Source organism: Anopheles bellator, chromosome 2, assembly GCF_943735745.2.
Source record: "Anopheles bellator chromosome 2, idAnoBellAS_SP24_06.2, whole genome shotgun sequence".
NCBI classification, from domain to species: Eukaryota; Metazoa; Arthropoda; class Insecta; order Diptera; family Culicidae; genus Anopheles; species Anopheles bellator.
In genome coordinates, this window is record NC_071286.1 from 34,966,902 (window position 1) to 34,985,375 (window position 18,474).

Genomic DNA, 18,474 nt, shown 5'->3' on the forward strand with positions numbered 1-18,474 from the left:
TGCCATGAGTGGAATGGAAAACGAAAGCGGCACAATAAGTGGGAAACACGCGGAATAGGTGAGTTTTTGGTGTCTTCGGATCGCAGCCAGGAATGAAAGAACGAAACAGGCGCTGAATACTGCAGCACTCTCATGCATTTTAAATACGAAACCATCGACCGCGACAATGAAGGGAACGAAAGGACGTGATCCGAAGGCGTGAAATGGCGTGCAAAAAAAACAACAAAAATAAAAAGAAAGGGGTACAGAGCGAATCGAGTCAGGGGGTTTCAGGGGCCAAAAGCACACGATACTTACCGTCGCTTCAGGAAATTAACATTGCTGGTAAAACTACTTTTGAAACTTGCGAACGACAGTGTGCCGGCTGGTGGATCCTGCTAGATGTGGCAATGGAAATGAGAGCAGAAGAGACAGAAATCGGATTTAAAAAGGAATCCTTTGGCGAGGTGGTCCGCGGTAGACAATCGGGGCGTATGTAGGTTTGTGTGGAAGCTGGAGGTAAGGTGTGAGAGCAGGTTCGGTGCAGGACTGGGTTTTTGCCGCCGTGGCTACCACAATCTAAGGATTCACAGTGCGCCTTACGTCTGTGTGAGTAGGTGACACCTTTCGCGACTCCCGCTTAAATAATGACATTTTTAATTGTTTCAGCCAGGATGCGCTCGGGTTAATAGTTTGTGACACTTACACAACAAAGTGTTGTTTTGTGAAGAAAAGTAAATTAAATTTAAATGATGCTTCGTAATGCGATGAATTGCTTTCCGTTTCGAGTTTTCGCCTTTCTCGAAACGCGGCACACGGTAGAGCAAGTTTCTCCAGCACTGCTGGTGAAACCGATTTTCCAGCGACTGTTAGTTTTGGCGCAAGTTGGCTCTTAAAGCCAAACACAGTTCCGGACGTCGGTGAAAGAAAATAAAACCGGTGCAGAACCTGACCAACCCGGCACACACCACGAGCTACGAGCGGGTGGCAAAGTTGCGGTAGCAAAGTCGTCCGTCAGAGGCACCAAACAAGCAAACAACAATCATCTAAAACTTTGTGCCAAGATTGGGTCGGAACGACGTCGGTTGCGCCGTGACGTTAACCACGGCGGGAATGAGAATGATTGTCGGAAAAGGCTACCACGAAGCGATCGTTATCATTGCGAACCTACTCAATCTTGAGCGAAGAGTTCGCAGCGCAAGGACCTCGCTCGGTCCGTGGTGGAGGCGCCCGGTGCTCCGCGTGGATGATTATGTTATCGGAAGCAGCGCTTGCGACTAGGCGCATGTGAGTGTTTCGGTTGTGATGTGTGTTGGGACGGTTATGGTTTGTTTGGGTGACCGGGTACGTGCAAAAGCGTGACAAGGACGTGGAGCCTTTCCTGGGAACCACACAGGGACGTGGTGATGGCGTAAGGGCGCGCGACGGCCGGGCGTATGAGAATGAAGCATAAACTACACAGTGGAAACAATGTACGAGGGAAACAATTATTACCTTTGGCGGGGCGCAGATTCGCCCGCACCCAGCGTCAGATATGGCGCTAATATTGAACGGAACGAAACGAAAGTGAAGGCAACTACACGCTACGCACCCGTGTGGCGGCCTAGTTGACTTCCGCTTCCGCTACGGTTCTGTGGGTTTGTGTTTTGCGTATTTTTAGCGTACGTTTGGGTGGCGTTTTCTCGTTCCTTTTTGTGTCCGTTTGGTGCTGTAGCTCCTTTCGATGGCGTGACGACCTGGATGGAATATACCTAATGACTGACTCCGACGAGTGAATTTCTAGTGACGCACGCCGTTGCACTTTCTGCCACACGACAACGAGTGCGGAAGATGGACGTGTTTTTTCATGTCAATAAAGGTTTTTTTTTGCAGGAAACAAAGTGAAAAAAGACAAGGAAAATGTGATTTGATGACTTCTCGGTATGCGCAATTACTCTAATGTATACATATCTGGTCTGCTCCAATTATACCTACCTTTTTGAGTTAATTAGCTACGGTTTCTCGGTGACACGCCGGGTTGCAGAGAAATCTACAGAGCAAAAGGGACGACATGGAAAATAAAATCTCGTATTAGCAAAGGTTTAGATGCTGCCGTCACGATTATGTTCCATTGTGACTGAATAGTCTTCAACAATGTAACTAAGCTGCTGCGAAAGTGGTTTCGCTTCGAAACGGTTCTCGGGCTTCCAGGGAGATCCTATTGTCTACAAAAAGCGAGGACGTTTACTTGCTGAGCGCATAGAAAGAAACATCTCCTGCTAGGCGTGCCGGAGCACCCATAAAAGTATGCTACATCCTTCGACAGCCCTTTAAAGCTCTTCATCGTCACATCGGCTGGCTCAGGGGTTGGCCGTACCGTATCGTTTACGTTTTCACTTCAGTCGCATCGCAGCTTATATTGCGTCCGGCAGGGCCGAATGAAAAATTCATAAGATAAGCAATCCTTGTCTCAATGTCGTTGAATGGCATTGTGGGACTCGTTTTGGCGACACGGATTGATAGCGTGTCAGCGTGGTGCTACCTTAAATACCATCCACGCATTTGTCTTCGCTTCCGCAATTACCCTTCACTAATGGTATCGGCACGAGGAAATGAGATATCGCCGTAATTGAGGTGCGCGCGGAAGGTTCGACCTCGGCAGAAATGTTCAGTAGTAATTAACCGAAAGACGGTGTGGCTGCAGGGCCAAGTAATAGTTCGGGGAAGTGTGTCTTAAGGAGCACTTAAAGACGCATTGTGGTTAATGGGAACCGGAGTTGATAAACACGTTCTTCTCGATTCGTAATCGACTGTAATGATGAAAAGTCCTTTCAAAACTTTTTCATGCTCGCAAACACAACAATGTATAAGTTCCTTTAAGACAAACAAACTGGATGCAGTTCCTTTACTTTATACTTCCTTTTTATTTTTCGTGTAAAACGTTTACTGATTCCATTTCTGAAGCTGGCAAGAAAGCTGCACAATTGTAGCGCTCGATTGTACTCTACTTTGAAAAGTGAGCGTTCGTTTGAAGTAGCTTCTTCATAACGGAGATGAAGATGTGCCTCTTGTAACGGGAATAAAAGAACCCCTTCAGTGTAGGCAATTTTGCGAGAAATTGTCGAGACACATATCTTACGTTGCCCTTCTCAGGTGAGCGAGCAACATCTCGAGTGGTTGTATGTGCAAACCGGAAAGAGTTTCCTTCGTGGAAGAAGGGAATGCTTTAAGCACAAACCAAAACCGTGCTACATCTTCAACGCTGTAGCTTGTTTTAATACCAACACGTTTCTTTGGGGCTCCATTAGGAAACCTCAGAACGATAGAAGAAAATTCAATTTCTATTACAGGAGCTGTTGTGCAAGTAACCAACGGGACCTTTACCACTGTTGCCGGGAATTCCTGGAATCGTTTTCCGGACTGGATTGTCATTCCCTCGGTGCGTAAATTGTGTTAAGTGGAAATGCAAAAATATTCATCCATTTGCGGACGCCGATTTGCTTCGCTACTTCTAGACCACCCGTCAGGCACTAAGTGTAATAGTGATGAATGTCCCGAGGTAGTAATCTAGGCCACAGCAGGAAAGCGACTGAACCCGGCAGCCGTTCGACTATTGAGCCTTGATGCGAATGCGAATGCGAACTTATTCCACGCAAACACGAAGGCAACCCCTAATATTAACCACTAAATAGTCACCCTATGTGCGGCTACGTTTGTGGCTTTTTAATTAGAAAATCTCAATAATGCCAGCGGCATGCCTGGGGGCCACATGCCAGCATGACATTGTATGGGCGTTGGGTTTTTCTTCTTGTTGGCGAAAAGTTTGTCCGAACATTGGCTCTGCGCTCACGGCGTTGGGTCGTGTCGCACGAAAAGCGGAACGAAAAAACTGTCCCAACGTGACTTTGAGCGATGATTACGTGCAAGCTCGTGCCGTTGATAAATGGTGGTTACCGATGAAAAGTAGCACAGTATTCCCGCTTCCCAGTGATCCTAATAACGTGTACGTCCGCTTTCCAAGGCAGCAAAAGGATGTTCGGCGAGGCTTACGGCTTATCCATTACTCTTTGATGTGTTTGTAAATCGATGGATTATCCAATAGTGGAAGTGTTCATGATTCCGGACGTGCCGTCTGTCACTCGTGCCAAAGGAACCAGTTTATTGGCTGAAGCAGCAGCTTCAGCAGTTGCCTCAAGGGCTATAAGTAAAGTGATTTTCCTTCGTTCGATATCCCGTAAACTACGTGTAGCAAATGTTTTAGCAGTCAGCAGATGTTTTCCAGGACAGGAACGTTATGGCATTGGTTGTTGAGTAAAGTTTCAATTAAGAGAACTCGAAGGTTGTACTTCTGTTCCGGGTTGCCCTCAGTTACAGATACTATTTCAATGAGATAAAAATGAACTAATTGAATGAAGGCTTCTGATCAAAACTCTCCCGAAACAAGAGAAACTTGTACTTGCTATTTCTGTGAAAGCGTCCTCGCAGTACAGCTTTTGTGGACCCGGTAAGGATATCAAAGGAATCAACAGTCTTTTCAAAATTAGTATCCCATTTACCCGGCGGATTTTCTCCAAAAAGCGGATTTAACAAGCTTTTCAAATATCCGGTGGCTCCACCAGCGAGCGAGAGGTTGGCAAACAGCATCAAACGATGACAGGTAGTCTGTTTCAATTTAGGTTCGTGTGGTTCCGCCGGAAAGACAGATGGTTCATCGTGCTTTCCCCGTGAACATCCTCGTGGTCACCGGCCCAAATGTCCCCTACGTCGGGACGGTCTCATCAGTCAGTGGAACCGTTTTTCTGGGAAGAGAAACTTTCGGCAACAACCAACCAAGGGGTCGTTAAAGGTTCAGCGAAGGTTCACCGCTACACTCGCACCGTTCCGCATCACCCAAGGTATCGGGAGAGGAAGTATCAAACCGTGGCATTTCTTTTTCGGCGAAAATGTGACAAAACTGGCGCCTCAAGATGCTAATCGCTTCCGGAAATCGTGATATCGAGAGAAACGCTTTAAAACTTCACCCTGCCGTAAGTAAACGTTCCGGAAACCTTTAAATCATTTTGTATTCAATTCGAGAGAGAAGGATATTGCCCTTGAAGTACGCGTTATTTGCCTAAGGGGATGAACAACAATTACTGTTAAATGGCAAATATTACGAAACTTGGTTACGGTATCAATTTCGAAATCTTAGCCCGGAGTTGTTTATGAATTGGTCGTTCTGGCCTCGTGCCAAAAGCTGAGAGGAGGGATACTCTCGTTTAGTACGGGGCTAAGCAGCTTCCCGTTTGAAACGTACCGTTGCTACACTGCAAATGGTTACGTTTGTTCGATTGGGTGGGAAATAACTAATAGGAAATAACTAATTTCATACGAAAATGGGCTGCGATGAACGGCCATCCAATTTTTCGCGAACCAAAAGATGCGGGAACCACAAAATTGAAGTAATAGTCATTATCATGCTGGAGCGAAAGCGATTGGATGTAATTTTCTTAAGAAGTTGGGCTTTTTTTGCAATATTCAGCCCATAATCGCTTCAAAGGCTGAACACGAAACGGTTCGCCATCCGCAGGCATCTAGCGTCTGTCCGGGCGCCAACGCCAGCATAATATTCTGAATCGATATTTACCCAGCGGTCCTCCCACCAGCGGAGCCTGGCGTTTCTGTTGTTCTTTCTGGTGAAAGTTGAAGAAAGCCGCCCGGTGTGGCGCCCGACCACGACGACGCATTTCCGTCCAACGCTAATGATGGGAGGCGCCCCAAAGTCTGTGCAGTTTCTGGTGCCTTTCGTGTTTCGTGGCTGTTGAGGTCTTCAAGAAAGCGAGCACGATATATGCGTGGCGTTCTTTGAAGCGGCCTCGCCAGTGGTCCTGGAGACCCGCTGAGTGACATAATCCACACGCCTTTTCAGATGATCCTCCGTGGTATAGCGTTGGACCTCGCAAGGTTTTGACTTTTTTCTTTTGATGGTTATGAACGTCCGCCCTCACAACTGGAAAGAATTGAAGAGGACGCCAAACGGTACGCACTACACCACTACACGTGACTCCTACTGCGCAGTGCGTTGTGTGCGCCGTAGTAACAGGAACAATCTCGGTGCCGTTGACGTCTGCCGAGCGATTGTTGCGCCTTTGACAGAACATACCCCGGTAGTGTTGATACCCAAAATCATGTATCTAACTTGTCTTCATTTCCGTTACATTATTTACGGATCTAATTCGTAGCGCAGACGGTGTTCTCTATAGGCTGTCATTAAATTTTCATAAAAATTTCCATAAGACATGGCCGAAAGCATTACTTTGTTTGACTTTTCCACGTAACCCATCATTACAACATGTCGACAGTGAACGGATATGATTCAATTAAGGAACAAATGCGTTGCGTTAACAAGTGAAACGTGTCGTGTGTTTCTATCACCGGAACTAACCCGTGAACGATAGGCAATTGTCGTTGCATGGCGATTATCATACGATTTTAATGGTTGTATTGCTTAACAACAGCATAAAATTATATTATTCTCTTACACAACTACAGGACTAAAAGACAAACTCAAGGAGAATGCGATCGATGTCCAAGAAAATCTTTAAAAGATGCTCTAATCTCTTAATTGACGTCAGCATAATGGTCGTATCATGATCGAGGTATGATTTTCGATCGAGGAAGATAAATTCCGGATTAAAATCCTAGTTGAGTGTTTCGACATATTTTACAGGGTGGTTAGAAAACTGGAATTGATTGTTGCAAATAAAGCCGTAAAAACTAGTTTTAAGAGATTCTCTACCATGTTTTGAACATAACTTTTCGAATATCGGAATGTCGGAATTATGAAACAGAGCGTTTCGAAAGAGAGTAGACATCACGAGGGCTAATTGTATGGTTGACCGAACTTGTAATGTCTGCTATGCTAGGGAAAAAACAACTGTCTCCAAAAACAATAATACGGTAATACGCTTATATTTTCGGACCTTGTTTTTCCACCGGAGAAAGTTGGCCAAGCGTGAGAAACAACTTTTCTCGGTAAGCATTGAAGAAAAAGGCTTTCGTTTGGCTTTCGTGCATTCTTCGTGCATCGAATTTATTTGGCTGAGTTTGCGGTTTCATTTGTGTAAAGATGTCAACCATAAATTGCCCTTTTATTGCGGTCTTCGGTGCGGTGTGCGTCAATCTATCGACCGAACCGAAATACCAGGGCTGATGGAGACGTAGGGGTCAAAGGTGCAGTTTGAATCCGGTTGGAAAGTGGCATGAATGTTATAAAGGGTAAATGGGCTGAATCAATGTTTACGGCTCCAGTTTTGTGGATAGATCTAATGGAGCGTTTTTGCGGCTGCATTTATTTGAAGTCAAATAAAACATGAGACAGTCCTGAGTCTGCAGTGATGCGGAAACATTGTGAGCACCACTTCCACAACATATTTGCACAAGGTTGATGTGAAATAAAAATCAATTACACTCGGTGAGGGTTACGTTTAAAAGTTAAAAACCACTTTGATGTTTCACCCAATAAAATTATGTAGGTGCCCAAAATTCAATCGTTAACAGTTTTTTCATTTTCATTTTGCTCCCAAACGACAAACATCGGTCGGTCGGTGATTTATCCATATCCATTGGTGAAATATTATACCTAGCGTTGATTGATCAGTCTTGGCTCAATTTTCTTCTTTTCCTTTGGCACTAGCAGAGCACAAACTGGGATCAGTCAACGATATTAATGATTGCACTGAACGTTGCAAATTTATTTTCCCTTGCACCATGTTTATCACAAGTTCTGCTTTACAGCACTTACACATTACTGAAACTTTGGGCCCTTTTTATAATAATTGAATAAAATGAAATTGACATTTCGTAATGTAAATTCTTTTGTCCAATCCCCAAGCAGAATAATGCAAGCTTTAGTCATCTACTTTGCATCCCAATGATGTTGACAGAACATCTTTGTCGATAATCCGTTTTCTTGAGCCTGTTTTGTTGACTGAAGAAATATTTACACAATGGATTCATTTCAGTACAAGCTAAATTTTACCGTTGGTTGCGCCACATATCGGCAGTTTCTGTGCTATCATTACTTGTACCGATAGTTTCTGATGCTGCGAGACACATTCACACATTATCAAGCGTTACGTAAGTGGCGGCTTTCTGTCCTGCACGTGAGTTTTCCACGGTGTTGGTGTGGGCGTATATGTGTGCTGTCGCGTGTCCTCGTTTGTTCGCTTGTCTCGCATTTCCCGTGGTACATTCTCTCCCCGTTTGGAAAACCTGGAATGGCTAACCATAATCAATCCTCACTGGTGTCCTCACAGAGTTCCTCCAGAGAGCCGTTCGGTAGAATTAAAATCATTCTATCGCTAGGAGCGGAGAGGGTCCTTTGGAAGCGACATTCGTTTTCGTATCGCAAGCACCAATAATCTCATTTGTAGCCATGCAAACGCGGCACCGCCAGTAGACAGGCCGACCGAAAGAACGGCAAACGGGACGCGAATAAGGGAATGCGCATCATGGATAAGAAAAAAAGGAAGCAAGGCGTAACCATCGGCCAACAAGTTTCACATTCCGGATTACTTCCAGCGAAGATCCAGCGCTCAGCAGCAGTCGGCTCACAGTACAGAATTTTTGATGTCGAAAAATCGATCCTGGATCCTACATAAATTATAAAACTTATCGTGCCCCAAAAACAATCCACGCGAATCCCGCTCCAGGGGGCATCCGGGGTCCAGGGAGAAAATCGTTAATAGCTCGAAAGGTAGCCTGTAAATTCTCGACAGAATCGGGTCATCAACTGTGGTGCTAGTCAGTGAGAAGTGAACCTCGCACGCAAACGTTACGTCGGGAGGCAGCACGCACGCGAACGAAAGAGACAGAGAACGGGAGTGACAGGACCCGAAGAGAGTTTGCTTCTGGAGGAGCAGGCGTGCGTGCGTGACGATGGCAACGGGTCGGGTCGCTTTTGAATGGGTGGGCTTTTCAATGGAACTTTGAATGGAAAGAACTTCCGGGCATCGTGTGCGTATAACCCCATCGTAGTAGTCACTCCAAAAGGAATAGTAAAAAAACGAGCCCAGAGGCTGAGGCCAACCAGTGCACTGAAATTGCATCCGAGAGCCCGGTTTTCGCTTATTGCAAAAGTTGGCCAATGGCTTTTGTCCACGGCCACAGCACAGCCAGCCGAACGAGGGTTTTCGTGTGGGGAATTTTTCACTGGTCACATGGCTCCTTGGAGCGTCCCTGCGAAGCACACACCAACACACCTACCTTGCGGCTTGGCAATGGAAGGAAGTTACTCCTACGGCGTGAGTAAGAGGATAATCCCGGAGCACTACGTTGTCGCAGCGAACCGGCGTTATGCGGGGCACTTGAAACAGGGATTCACTGATTTGCTGCAACGCTCAGAACAGCAACCACTTAGAACAGGCGTAGACAGGACCACTTTTACTGACACCTGAAATTGAACACAAGCAAAAAGGGCAGAGACCCCGCTGTAGCCACTCACGGACACACGTTACGCTTCGGCACGGAGCGGTGCAAGAATGAAAATCTTCTATTCGTCAGCGCGGTTCACTCCCGAAAGGATATTCAGACGGCGGTCCTGACGGTTCGTGCACAAATCGGGCCCCTGTCGGCAGAGCCGTCACCAGCTTCGGGCTGGCTGCTCACTCGGATTCGTACGACTTTGGGAGCACTACAAACACCTACAAACACAGGCTCCCGCACATATACGGTGCGGGGACACACAGGACACGAAAAAGGACGAGAAAAAGCTTCCACTAAATCCGAGGAGCCCAGCTCGTTGTCAGCGCCTTTATCGGAAAATAACCCCCCCCGTTTGGCTTTTCTATCTGCGGTGTCGGAAAACGGAAACACGGAACCAGCACACTGTTGGGGGTGAAACAAACAATAAAAGCATCACCACTACTCACTGCATTCGACAACCTTTTCACGGCGGGAAATTGAATCACTGCACGTTAGACGGCGCACACACCCAACGGTCACGAACGACGAAGATGTTCTGAAGATATTCTCGAGATGGAAGCTTTCTCTAAGGGCGGCAGAATGGCAGAAAGCGTGAAGCGTGCAGTGCGCATGGCCGGCACTGGAAGGCGGTTTATCGATCGGCCGTTGGAAGCAGTAACACTCCACTATCCATGGTGGTAAGTTTAGTACACGCAGCGTTCGTGAATGTGGGACACAAGCCCCCGAAACGGTTTGAATAAATCCGTTTGGAAAGGGTCGAGGAAAATGTAATACATTTGTGACAACGGAGCGCTTCTAAAAGGGAAGTTGTCAATGAATTGCAACGAATAATGAAGACGTTTTCAATCTTATGTCCTTTGAAACGTTAGGGTAGCTGACTCTTTGGTTCAAAGGATGTTAATGTATTTCGATACATCTAATAAAATATCAGACCACTTTCTTCTTATACCATGGATTATACTAAGGATTTTTGTACTAAAGATAAAGTGGATTTCGGGCGTCGGCTCAACACTCACTGAATCAAAACAAGAGACTAAGGAGTGATGCGAACCTGTCTCTTCGGCTCCGAAACCAGTTTTGCGGAACCTTCGGCAGAAATTTCGATTATTGTTGTAACCTTTTAAAGAAAACTGAAACTGTTGTAACTGAAAGAGAAATTTCCAAAAATGATCCAGACGTGTTTCCAGAAGATGTGTGCAGAAGAAAAAAATCTTTTTCATTAGGGCAATGCTCCGTGTCACAAAGGCATTTTGATAATGGCAAAAATCCATAAATTATTCGAATTGTCGAAATGAATCCAACGTATTCATCAGCGTCGACCCCCAGCGACTTCCATCTGTGTCCAGACCTTAAAAAATCATGCGGGGAAAACGTTTTTCATCAAATTATGAGGTCATAACGGCTGTGGAAGCCATTACAGATTATCATTTCAGGGATGGAATTTTTAAATTGGAGTCTCGTTTGAACAAGTAGGCCATGTAGGCCATTCAAACCATAAAATTGCGTTTCTATTAAATATCGCACCGCAAGACTTTTTTAACAACGCAATACGCTGCTTTAGCGTTTCAACTTCTTTTCGTACTTTCGCTTCCCTGGTGGCCTCTCTTCCAAAGTGATTGAAATGCAAAAATATAAGACAAATGTGGCTTGCGGCTGTTGCTTTAAATAAGTTATTTTCGTTACTTTAATAAAATGGGTAAACAATTAAGTTTCATTAGAAACGACGAACACTTGTTCATTGAAGCATAAGAAATGAGCTTCAATGAGATTGGTGAAACGGATATTATTTTCTATAGAAAGATTAAGCGATGAGAGCAAATTGATTTTTAACGTATTTTAAGGAATATCTGAACTCATTTATTATCATTTATCGTTGCCCAACGTTGGACGACAAATCGAAATTCGAAAACTGATTCGAAGCGTTTCGCATTTCATTTGCCTACTTGGTAAGCTTTCGTACTTCCAGTGAGCTTTCGCTGAAAGCGTTTCACGCCGAAGCAAGCTTTCGAAGCAAAAGCTTTCGCTGGAAGTTGCGTGTGTGTTGGTGATCTATGCGTGTGTGTTGGTGATCGTCGCTCACTCGCCCACACGAACACAGGCACGATCGATGATGATGATGGGGTTGGAGCTATCCACGGCAACTGAATTCGTTGGGGCGATTCAGTTGTTTTGAATAGGTCGCGATCGCTGGACGCACAACTCGATCCCGCCACCCGATCGACGGTAGGTCAGGGTGTTAGGTGGGCGCCCATCCCGCCCGTCTGTCCGCCCATCTGCCCGCCACAACGGCAACACGGGAGCGAAAAACACGCACATCGGGCGGGCAGAAAATTGAGGCTGAAAGTGGAAAGTGCTGCTGTGCATTGTCGTCGTCGCCGTCGCGGAATGGGGGCCCCCCACAACACAACACAACAACGAGGCTGCGTTGAGTGCGATTTCCGCGTTACGGAACGGAGGAACGGTGTTTGCGCGGGCCCCGTCCGCTGTGCGCCCTGTGAAAATCAGTGTCAGTGAGTGTCCGGAGCACGGACAGCGCGGAAAAACACACTTCTTCTAACACGCAGCCTGCGGTGTCCACGTATCTTTCGAGACGACGGGCTTTTTGCGACTCACCGAAGGTCACAAGAACGGGCTCGGTGCGTTTCGATCGCGCGAGTGGGGTTTCGGTTCGGGGAAAGCCACCACCGTCCAAGTGACCAACTTCTCAGCCAACGTGCTCTCCGAGGGGGTGCTTAGGGCTGCTTGTGGTTGTACATTTCCGTGTAGTGCCCGCCTGCGCTTGTCTGCGTTTCGAGCCCGATCGGTCGAGCCCGATCGTGGATCGCGCCACGGCGAACGCTTCCGAATTGTGCCACCGTGTGTCACCTACGGGTTGTGCGGCCAACGGAGCCACGGATGCGTCCTGTCCGCAAAAGCGGTGAGCTGCTCCCTGGCGTACGGAGCGAACGGGTGATTGCGTAAGCAGAGGGGAGCGACACCGGGCAGCAGCGGACCGTGGGGCACCGAGGCGGAGAACGGAATTCCTCCTTGTGTCGGAATGTGTGTAATGTATGCGTTCGGCGCATTAAAACCGAAAGTGACTGGTGTGCGCGCGCGCGAAGCCCGTTCGCCGCTTGTCGGTGCGTTCAAGTCACTGGCGCCGAGTTTCGGTTGCGTGCGGGAAACTGCACCGAACCAAGGAAATGGAGCTGCAGCTGACGCGCTCAAGCAACCGAGCAGTGGGTTGCTGTACATGGGTAGCTACTACCCCGGACACCTTCCCCGAAACACGGCTTCCCGTTCCGTCTTCCGCGCGTTGGCCAAACTCCTAAAAAAGCGCTGTTCACTGGGCGCTGGGCGGGTCGGGAAGCCAAGCGCTTGTGACTCAATCGAGGCATTACCTCATCCGGTCAAAATGTAGCCGTTTTGCTGGGCGAATGGCCGGCCGGCCGTTACGATCCATCGGAGACACTGCGCGGGCCGATTAAGTAAATAGTCATTATCAAAATGGCCACCACAGAAACATAGCGCCCCGACAGAAGAACATGATTAGTGTCGGCTCCGGCGGTTAATTGGTTAATGGTTTTGGTGCGGCCCGTCCGGGTTTTGTGGCTCAGTTACGACAGATTTTTTAGACGGCAAACGCACACTTTAGTGGCGGCCACTAAAAACGCAACACCTGTGCACTGGAGCCCTTCGCCCTTTGCAGAGCACGTAGGATGTAATCAGCCGATCGCTTCATTTTCACCCCATTTCGGCCTCTAAGGTGCTCTGAAGATACGGCCACGATGCGCCGGCTCCAAGGCATCATTTTCGCCCAAATCTCCGGGTCAGAGGTTGTTGCCGAAAAGATGAACGCCTCGCGTAAGCTGCGTTGCGTTGCGCGTTGCTGTCTAATCCCTACAGCCGCGCGAACAGCGTGCCAATCATGCGCCGAAAAAAAAAGAAAACAATGAGAGGGAAAAACATAAAACCTGTCAAGGCCCATCAAGCTGGCGAATGTTTGCTGACACACTCCTGTTAGCTGACACCGATTTCGTGTCGATCGGACAAAAGTCTCCCGGTGGTTTCGGTGGTTTTGCGGCTCCCCGGGAGCGCCTCAGACACGGAACCTTTCGATGGCTTCGGGCCCGTGGCGTGTCCAACGGTCTTTTGACAGTTTTGAATTACAAATTAGTGTTACGGGATCGTCGTCGGCGGCGGCGGCCACAAGAAGGTGTGTTTACATTTCGGCGTCGTAGCGCCCCGGACCAGGGCCGAGAATGGTTCTAGTTTTTTTTGCTTCTCTTTTTAATCACAAAAATCTGTCGGGATGGTGTGAAAATTTGCGGAGCCCTTGGGAGTCTTTTGAATGGCACGGGCTTCACGCGAAGATCGAGGACGGCCGAGTCCTCTGACGGGTTGGCCAGCCCACCGCTCAAGACCGCTCAAGAGATGAAGCCGTCAGGCGACCCTTTGATGTGCGGTGCGCTCATTACAATCTCTTGCTGCGATCGAGTAATTTCGTGGTTTCGTTGGATCTATTCTTGAACGCGCCACGTGACCGCGTCCGAGTGCCGCGTTGCCGGGCGCTTAGTGTGGGGCCAGGGAACGCTCGCAGACCGACAAAAAACTTCTCACTCATTCTTCCGGTTTTCTCCCTAAATTCTCGCCATCATCCAGCAAGTGGGCCAGCCAGTGTGAAGTGAGAACTGGAGGCAGCGGAAAGCGGCATTGTGGAAGTCGGAATTAATAGGAAGATTTGAAGAATTGGGAGCTTTTGTAGGGTGTGGAATGAACTAAAGCCCAACGGCCGACAAGAGGCAGTACGGTGTGGTCCGTGGTGTGAAGCTCCAATTTTTCCAAAACGATCTATTGTGTAGCGCCCAGTGCTTGAGTGTTCCAGTGTGAATTTGATTACCGAGAGTCGGTCCGTAGGTCGGATGTGTCGGAATTGCGGGAAGAAAGGTTAACCTCAACGACACACCGTTCGGACAATCTCAGTGCAACGCGTGGACCGCGATGGCCCAGGAAGATGATGTTTGCCGCCATCTGGCTACGGACAGCAGGAGGACGGGTCACTCGGTGCGATTGATGCCACTAACGGTGCTGCTCGTTCTGGGCGCACTCTCCGGTCAGGTGAGTCAGTTGAACTTCGATGTTGCGCTGTCGCCGCCTCGTAGGCGGAAGTGAATCGGGTGTTCTAGGTACGGGCTGCGGGCTGCGGGCTTTACGATTCCAGCGAAGACGCTCCCAGATTTGCATAAGCACATTCCACGGAACTGCCAGCGGTGCTGAGTCAACAGCGCACCTTCGGACAAGTTTGCAGTTTGTCTTCGTCGCAACTCATCACAGTTGATCGATGTCTGGAACTGCAACCGTTCCGTTGTTGCGCCGCTTTCAAGAGAAACATGGGAAATGCAGCCACATGCACTGCGTTCTGACACTTGAACGAAGTGGCATCGGTGCAATTCCGCGATTCCACGCGGCCGAGCTATACTTAGAAGCCACTCACTTTATGCACGGGCGTCAGCATTCCGTATGATGCACTGCAGTTAGAAAGTGCCATAATGGCGATCGTTCTGAGGTCCTCGACAGAAGTTTGCATAAATTTTGGTTTACGTTCCGTCACTGTAACACATGGGCTGAAAAGTCCCGGGCATAAGAAAGGAAACTCGTTGAAATCTCCGTCACGTGCGTTACATTGTTGCCTTGACAACATTCTTTTCTATGCCATATGTTTCTTTGCCGCGTCTCTTTGCAGTTTCGGCCTTCAAACCCTCCAATAACGCTACGTAATATTCTCTGTTGATGGTATTTCTCTTCCCAAGATAGTCGATTAATATTACACCACGAACATTCCAACATACCGGGGCTACGATGTTTTTAGCCGATTGTTGTACTTTAGGGCGCTTTAAACGAAGTTCACTAGCTGCTCTCCACTCAGAGGACGCTCGTTTTGATCCCGGAGTGAAGTGATGGATGGCCACACACTGCTCAGAATCATCACCACGTTCTGGTTTCTGGTCCACATTGAGCCAACTTTGGACAGACCTTTCTCTCAGTCAAATGTTCGTGCAATGCAAAGCCAACACATTCTGTTGATATCTTTACAATGTCAGCTAACTCACAAAACTTCACTTTTTGATTATTCAAATCGATTTTGTGGATTTTTTAAAATGTTTTCAGCACCTGAATGTTCAATGTTAAGCATCTGAAAATGTCGAGTGTTATTCCTGGTAAAGTATGTTTGCGAGCAGCTTTTCTGCATTACTTCAATATGAAGAAAACTGCTACCGAAAGTAATAATATTTTAATGGGTGTTTATGGTGAACAGGAATAATCACTGGTAATGAAAAGTGAGTTTATTGCGATAATTGTAGAAGCAAAAAGGCCTGGATACAATGTTCACTGCGCAAAGATTATGCTGTGTATATGGTGGGATACGAAAGGTGTGGACAATCCCATCGACAACAATTTATGCGTTTGACGTAAGCTTTTTGGCCAATGAAAGGACCAGAATGGGATAAGCCGATTTTTCAACATGACAACACATTCCAAAATCGGTCAAAACCTATCTCGAAAATGTCGAATGGGAACTTTTATCCACCGCTGTACTCACCAGATATTTGAACTTTGGACTACTACATATTCCGTTGCATGAGTACCGATTTGATAGCACAGCGGTTCACTTATTAAAATAGTATTGAAAAATGAATCTCACTAGATCGCTTCTAAAGATGAGGAATGCTATCGACACGGTATTACCTGAAAGAAGGGAGAAAGTAGTACCTAACGACGGACCATATTTTCATTAAAGTAGTCATACGTTTTGTTGTTGTAGTTACAATCGCCGAATAGAAACCTTACGAATTCATTTGCAGACCCAACAACAAAAGTAGTGTTGCTCGATTTTTTTGTAGAATATTCTGAAGCTTTAACAGCTCTCTCTTGAAGGTCAGTACTAACTGAAAAAAACAATTAATGGTAGATTAGCTTAGGAAATGTTCATCACTAATCTTTCGAGATCCATGAGTCCAACCACCGGTGGTCGGTTGATGATCTCGTCATGAGGCACAATTTTGGCTACGCAAAGAAATCAATTCTTGACCACGCGCTTTGGAGGAATGTGTGGAGCACAAGCTCCGGCTAAGGTTTTTGATCGCTTCGCCCGAAACATTCCCGCCCCGGAGTTGAGTCACGGAGTCTCTTGGAAGATTCGTTCCCCTTCACAGCAATTATTCGAGGAACCGAACAAAAAAGCAACAGCCTCCACGGGTAAGAACGGGTGACCGAAGCGTGAGGGAAATTCTGAATAATTATGTTGTCTGCCGAAGGCTCACGTGCGCAGACGGACATTTTTTTTGTTTTTTTTCGGGGCTCTGCGTCCGCGGGTGGACATATTGGGTGCGCTGTTGGGGCAATTGGCCGCGCACAGCCAATTGTCACCGACGCGTTATGGCGTCGCTCGGTACTCGGTGAAATCATCATCGTGCGCACGATTCAAGGTGAGCCGGTCGAGGTTGTCCGCTTCTTGGTGTCGAGGCGAATCGGGCGTCCGGGCGTAAGCATCTCTGCTCCGGCGGCTGCTGTGGCCTCGCCCCTATCGATGACGTTATGAGAGGCTGCAACATAGCGATTTTCGTGCCATTGCGTAACGGTTGGCCACGGAAACCGATTGACATTTCGGCCGGGTGGGTAGCCCGGGGGCTCCAAAAGCTTCACATGGCGCGGATGGAGCCCCACAGCGACTGCAAAAAAGCGGCTACTTAGGAATTCAACAACGACACACACGGCACCCGTCGTGGATCGTAGGACGGGAAACGTAACCCCACTCGCCCGTATGTGTGTGGGGATCGCAGGCCGCCCAGGTATGGGTTGCGAACGGAATCTCGAGATGGCCTGCGCTCACCTTGAGAGCCAGATGACGTAATGTCACAGTGCTGCGGTGTCGGAAGTGTCGGTAGCCGCTGCCATCGCCGTGCACTGGAACGGAGGTGACACAGCGCTACACACCTACGGAAGCACGCACATTTGGACGGGAGACCCACGTGGACCAGGCGCAGAGCATGGGCCGAGAGAGCGATTATATGGGATCGTTTGTTTTAATCATTTAATTTTCCCCGTCAAACCGGAGCAGCGGGGCCGAGCCGCGTGAAACGTCGGTCCTGACTCCTAGAAAATGGCGACCAGGAGCCAGGCCGGGAGACAGGCCAGAAATTAAAATCCCATCCCCGAACGAAAGTGAAGTCCCTGGATCGGTGGCGTGCGTGGTGTCGGCCCGATGCCGACGATGACGATAATGATGATGATTGACGATAATTGATACGGAGTCCCGCAGGACGACCGCAGGAGACGGCCAGACGGCCCGGTCGGTTCGGTTCGACGCCTCATGATTGATCGCCGGTAATTATCAACGCCGCCCAAGAACCCGCGGCCCCGATCATTATGCGCTCCGTGCCAAAGGCGGCCCCGGGTCTGGGTCCTGGAGATTTAAATCACGACACCGGGAACACCCATCACGCACGGTGGGGATGGGGCCTATCGTAACATGATAAATGCCGCCACTGGCCGCCGGCGATCAAGATCACCCGATCGGGGGATATCGGAATTTTCCACAATCCACTCCAATCGATGCCGTGCCGCCAAGCACCGGAAATGGATGAAAAGTGTTTCCTTACTGCCCGACGAGTTTGGGATCGATCTTTCTTTTTTTGGGTTTTGCGCATCACGCAGCGTGCTGCGTCATTCCACGCGAGGGCGCTCGAATTCCCTTTTGCCTCCCATTTTTCCAACCTTTTCGCTTCGCTTTCGAGTCGAGTTGGAGAGTTTTCCATGGCCGTGCGCCGGGTGGTCGATTTAATTTGCGATTCACTTCCGACATCATTACCCCGCGGTCGGTGGGCGAATGGGGGTGGTGGGGCGATGGGTCTTGGGTGCCAAAGGGCTGGGTTTATTCCGCTTTTATTTTCGAGTGCTTTGCACGCCGCACACCGCTGGAACTGGGTTTCCTGGGGTCTGGCATAGCTAGTGTGCAGTAGTGTGCCAGTTTTATTGTTCGATTGTTTCTACCGCCCCCTGTGTATGTGTGTG

At 48.1% G+C, this 18,474-nt stretch overlaps 1 protein-coding gene across 3 annotated transcripts in view; it reads left to right on the forward strand.

Annotated features, from left to right (window-relative positions):
- The first annotated feature begins 11,594 nt into the window (after window positions 1-11,594).
- Window positions 11,595-18,474, forward strand: part of LOC131208322 (uncharacterized) — a 37,300-nt gene continuing 30,420 nt past the window's right edge. For 2 of the 3 annotated variants that reach the window (XM_058201023.1, XM_058201026.1), the window contains exons 1-2: window positions 11,595-11,646; window positions 14,065-14,520. In XM_058201023.1, the coding sequence (XP_058057006.1) occupies window positions 14,404-14,520 (117 nt within the window). In that variant the 5' untranslated portion in view covers window positions 11,595-11,646; window positions 14,065-14,403. Of the gene's footprint in view, window positions 11,647-11,883; window positions 11,930-14,064; window positions 14,521-18,474 lie in introns of those variants that run through there. The other variant, XM_058201024.1, reaches the window with a different exon arrangement.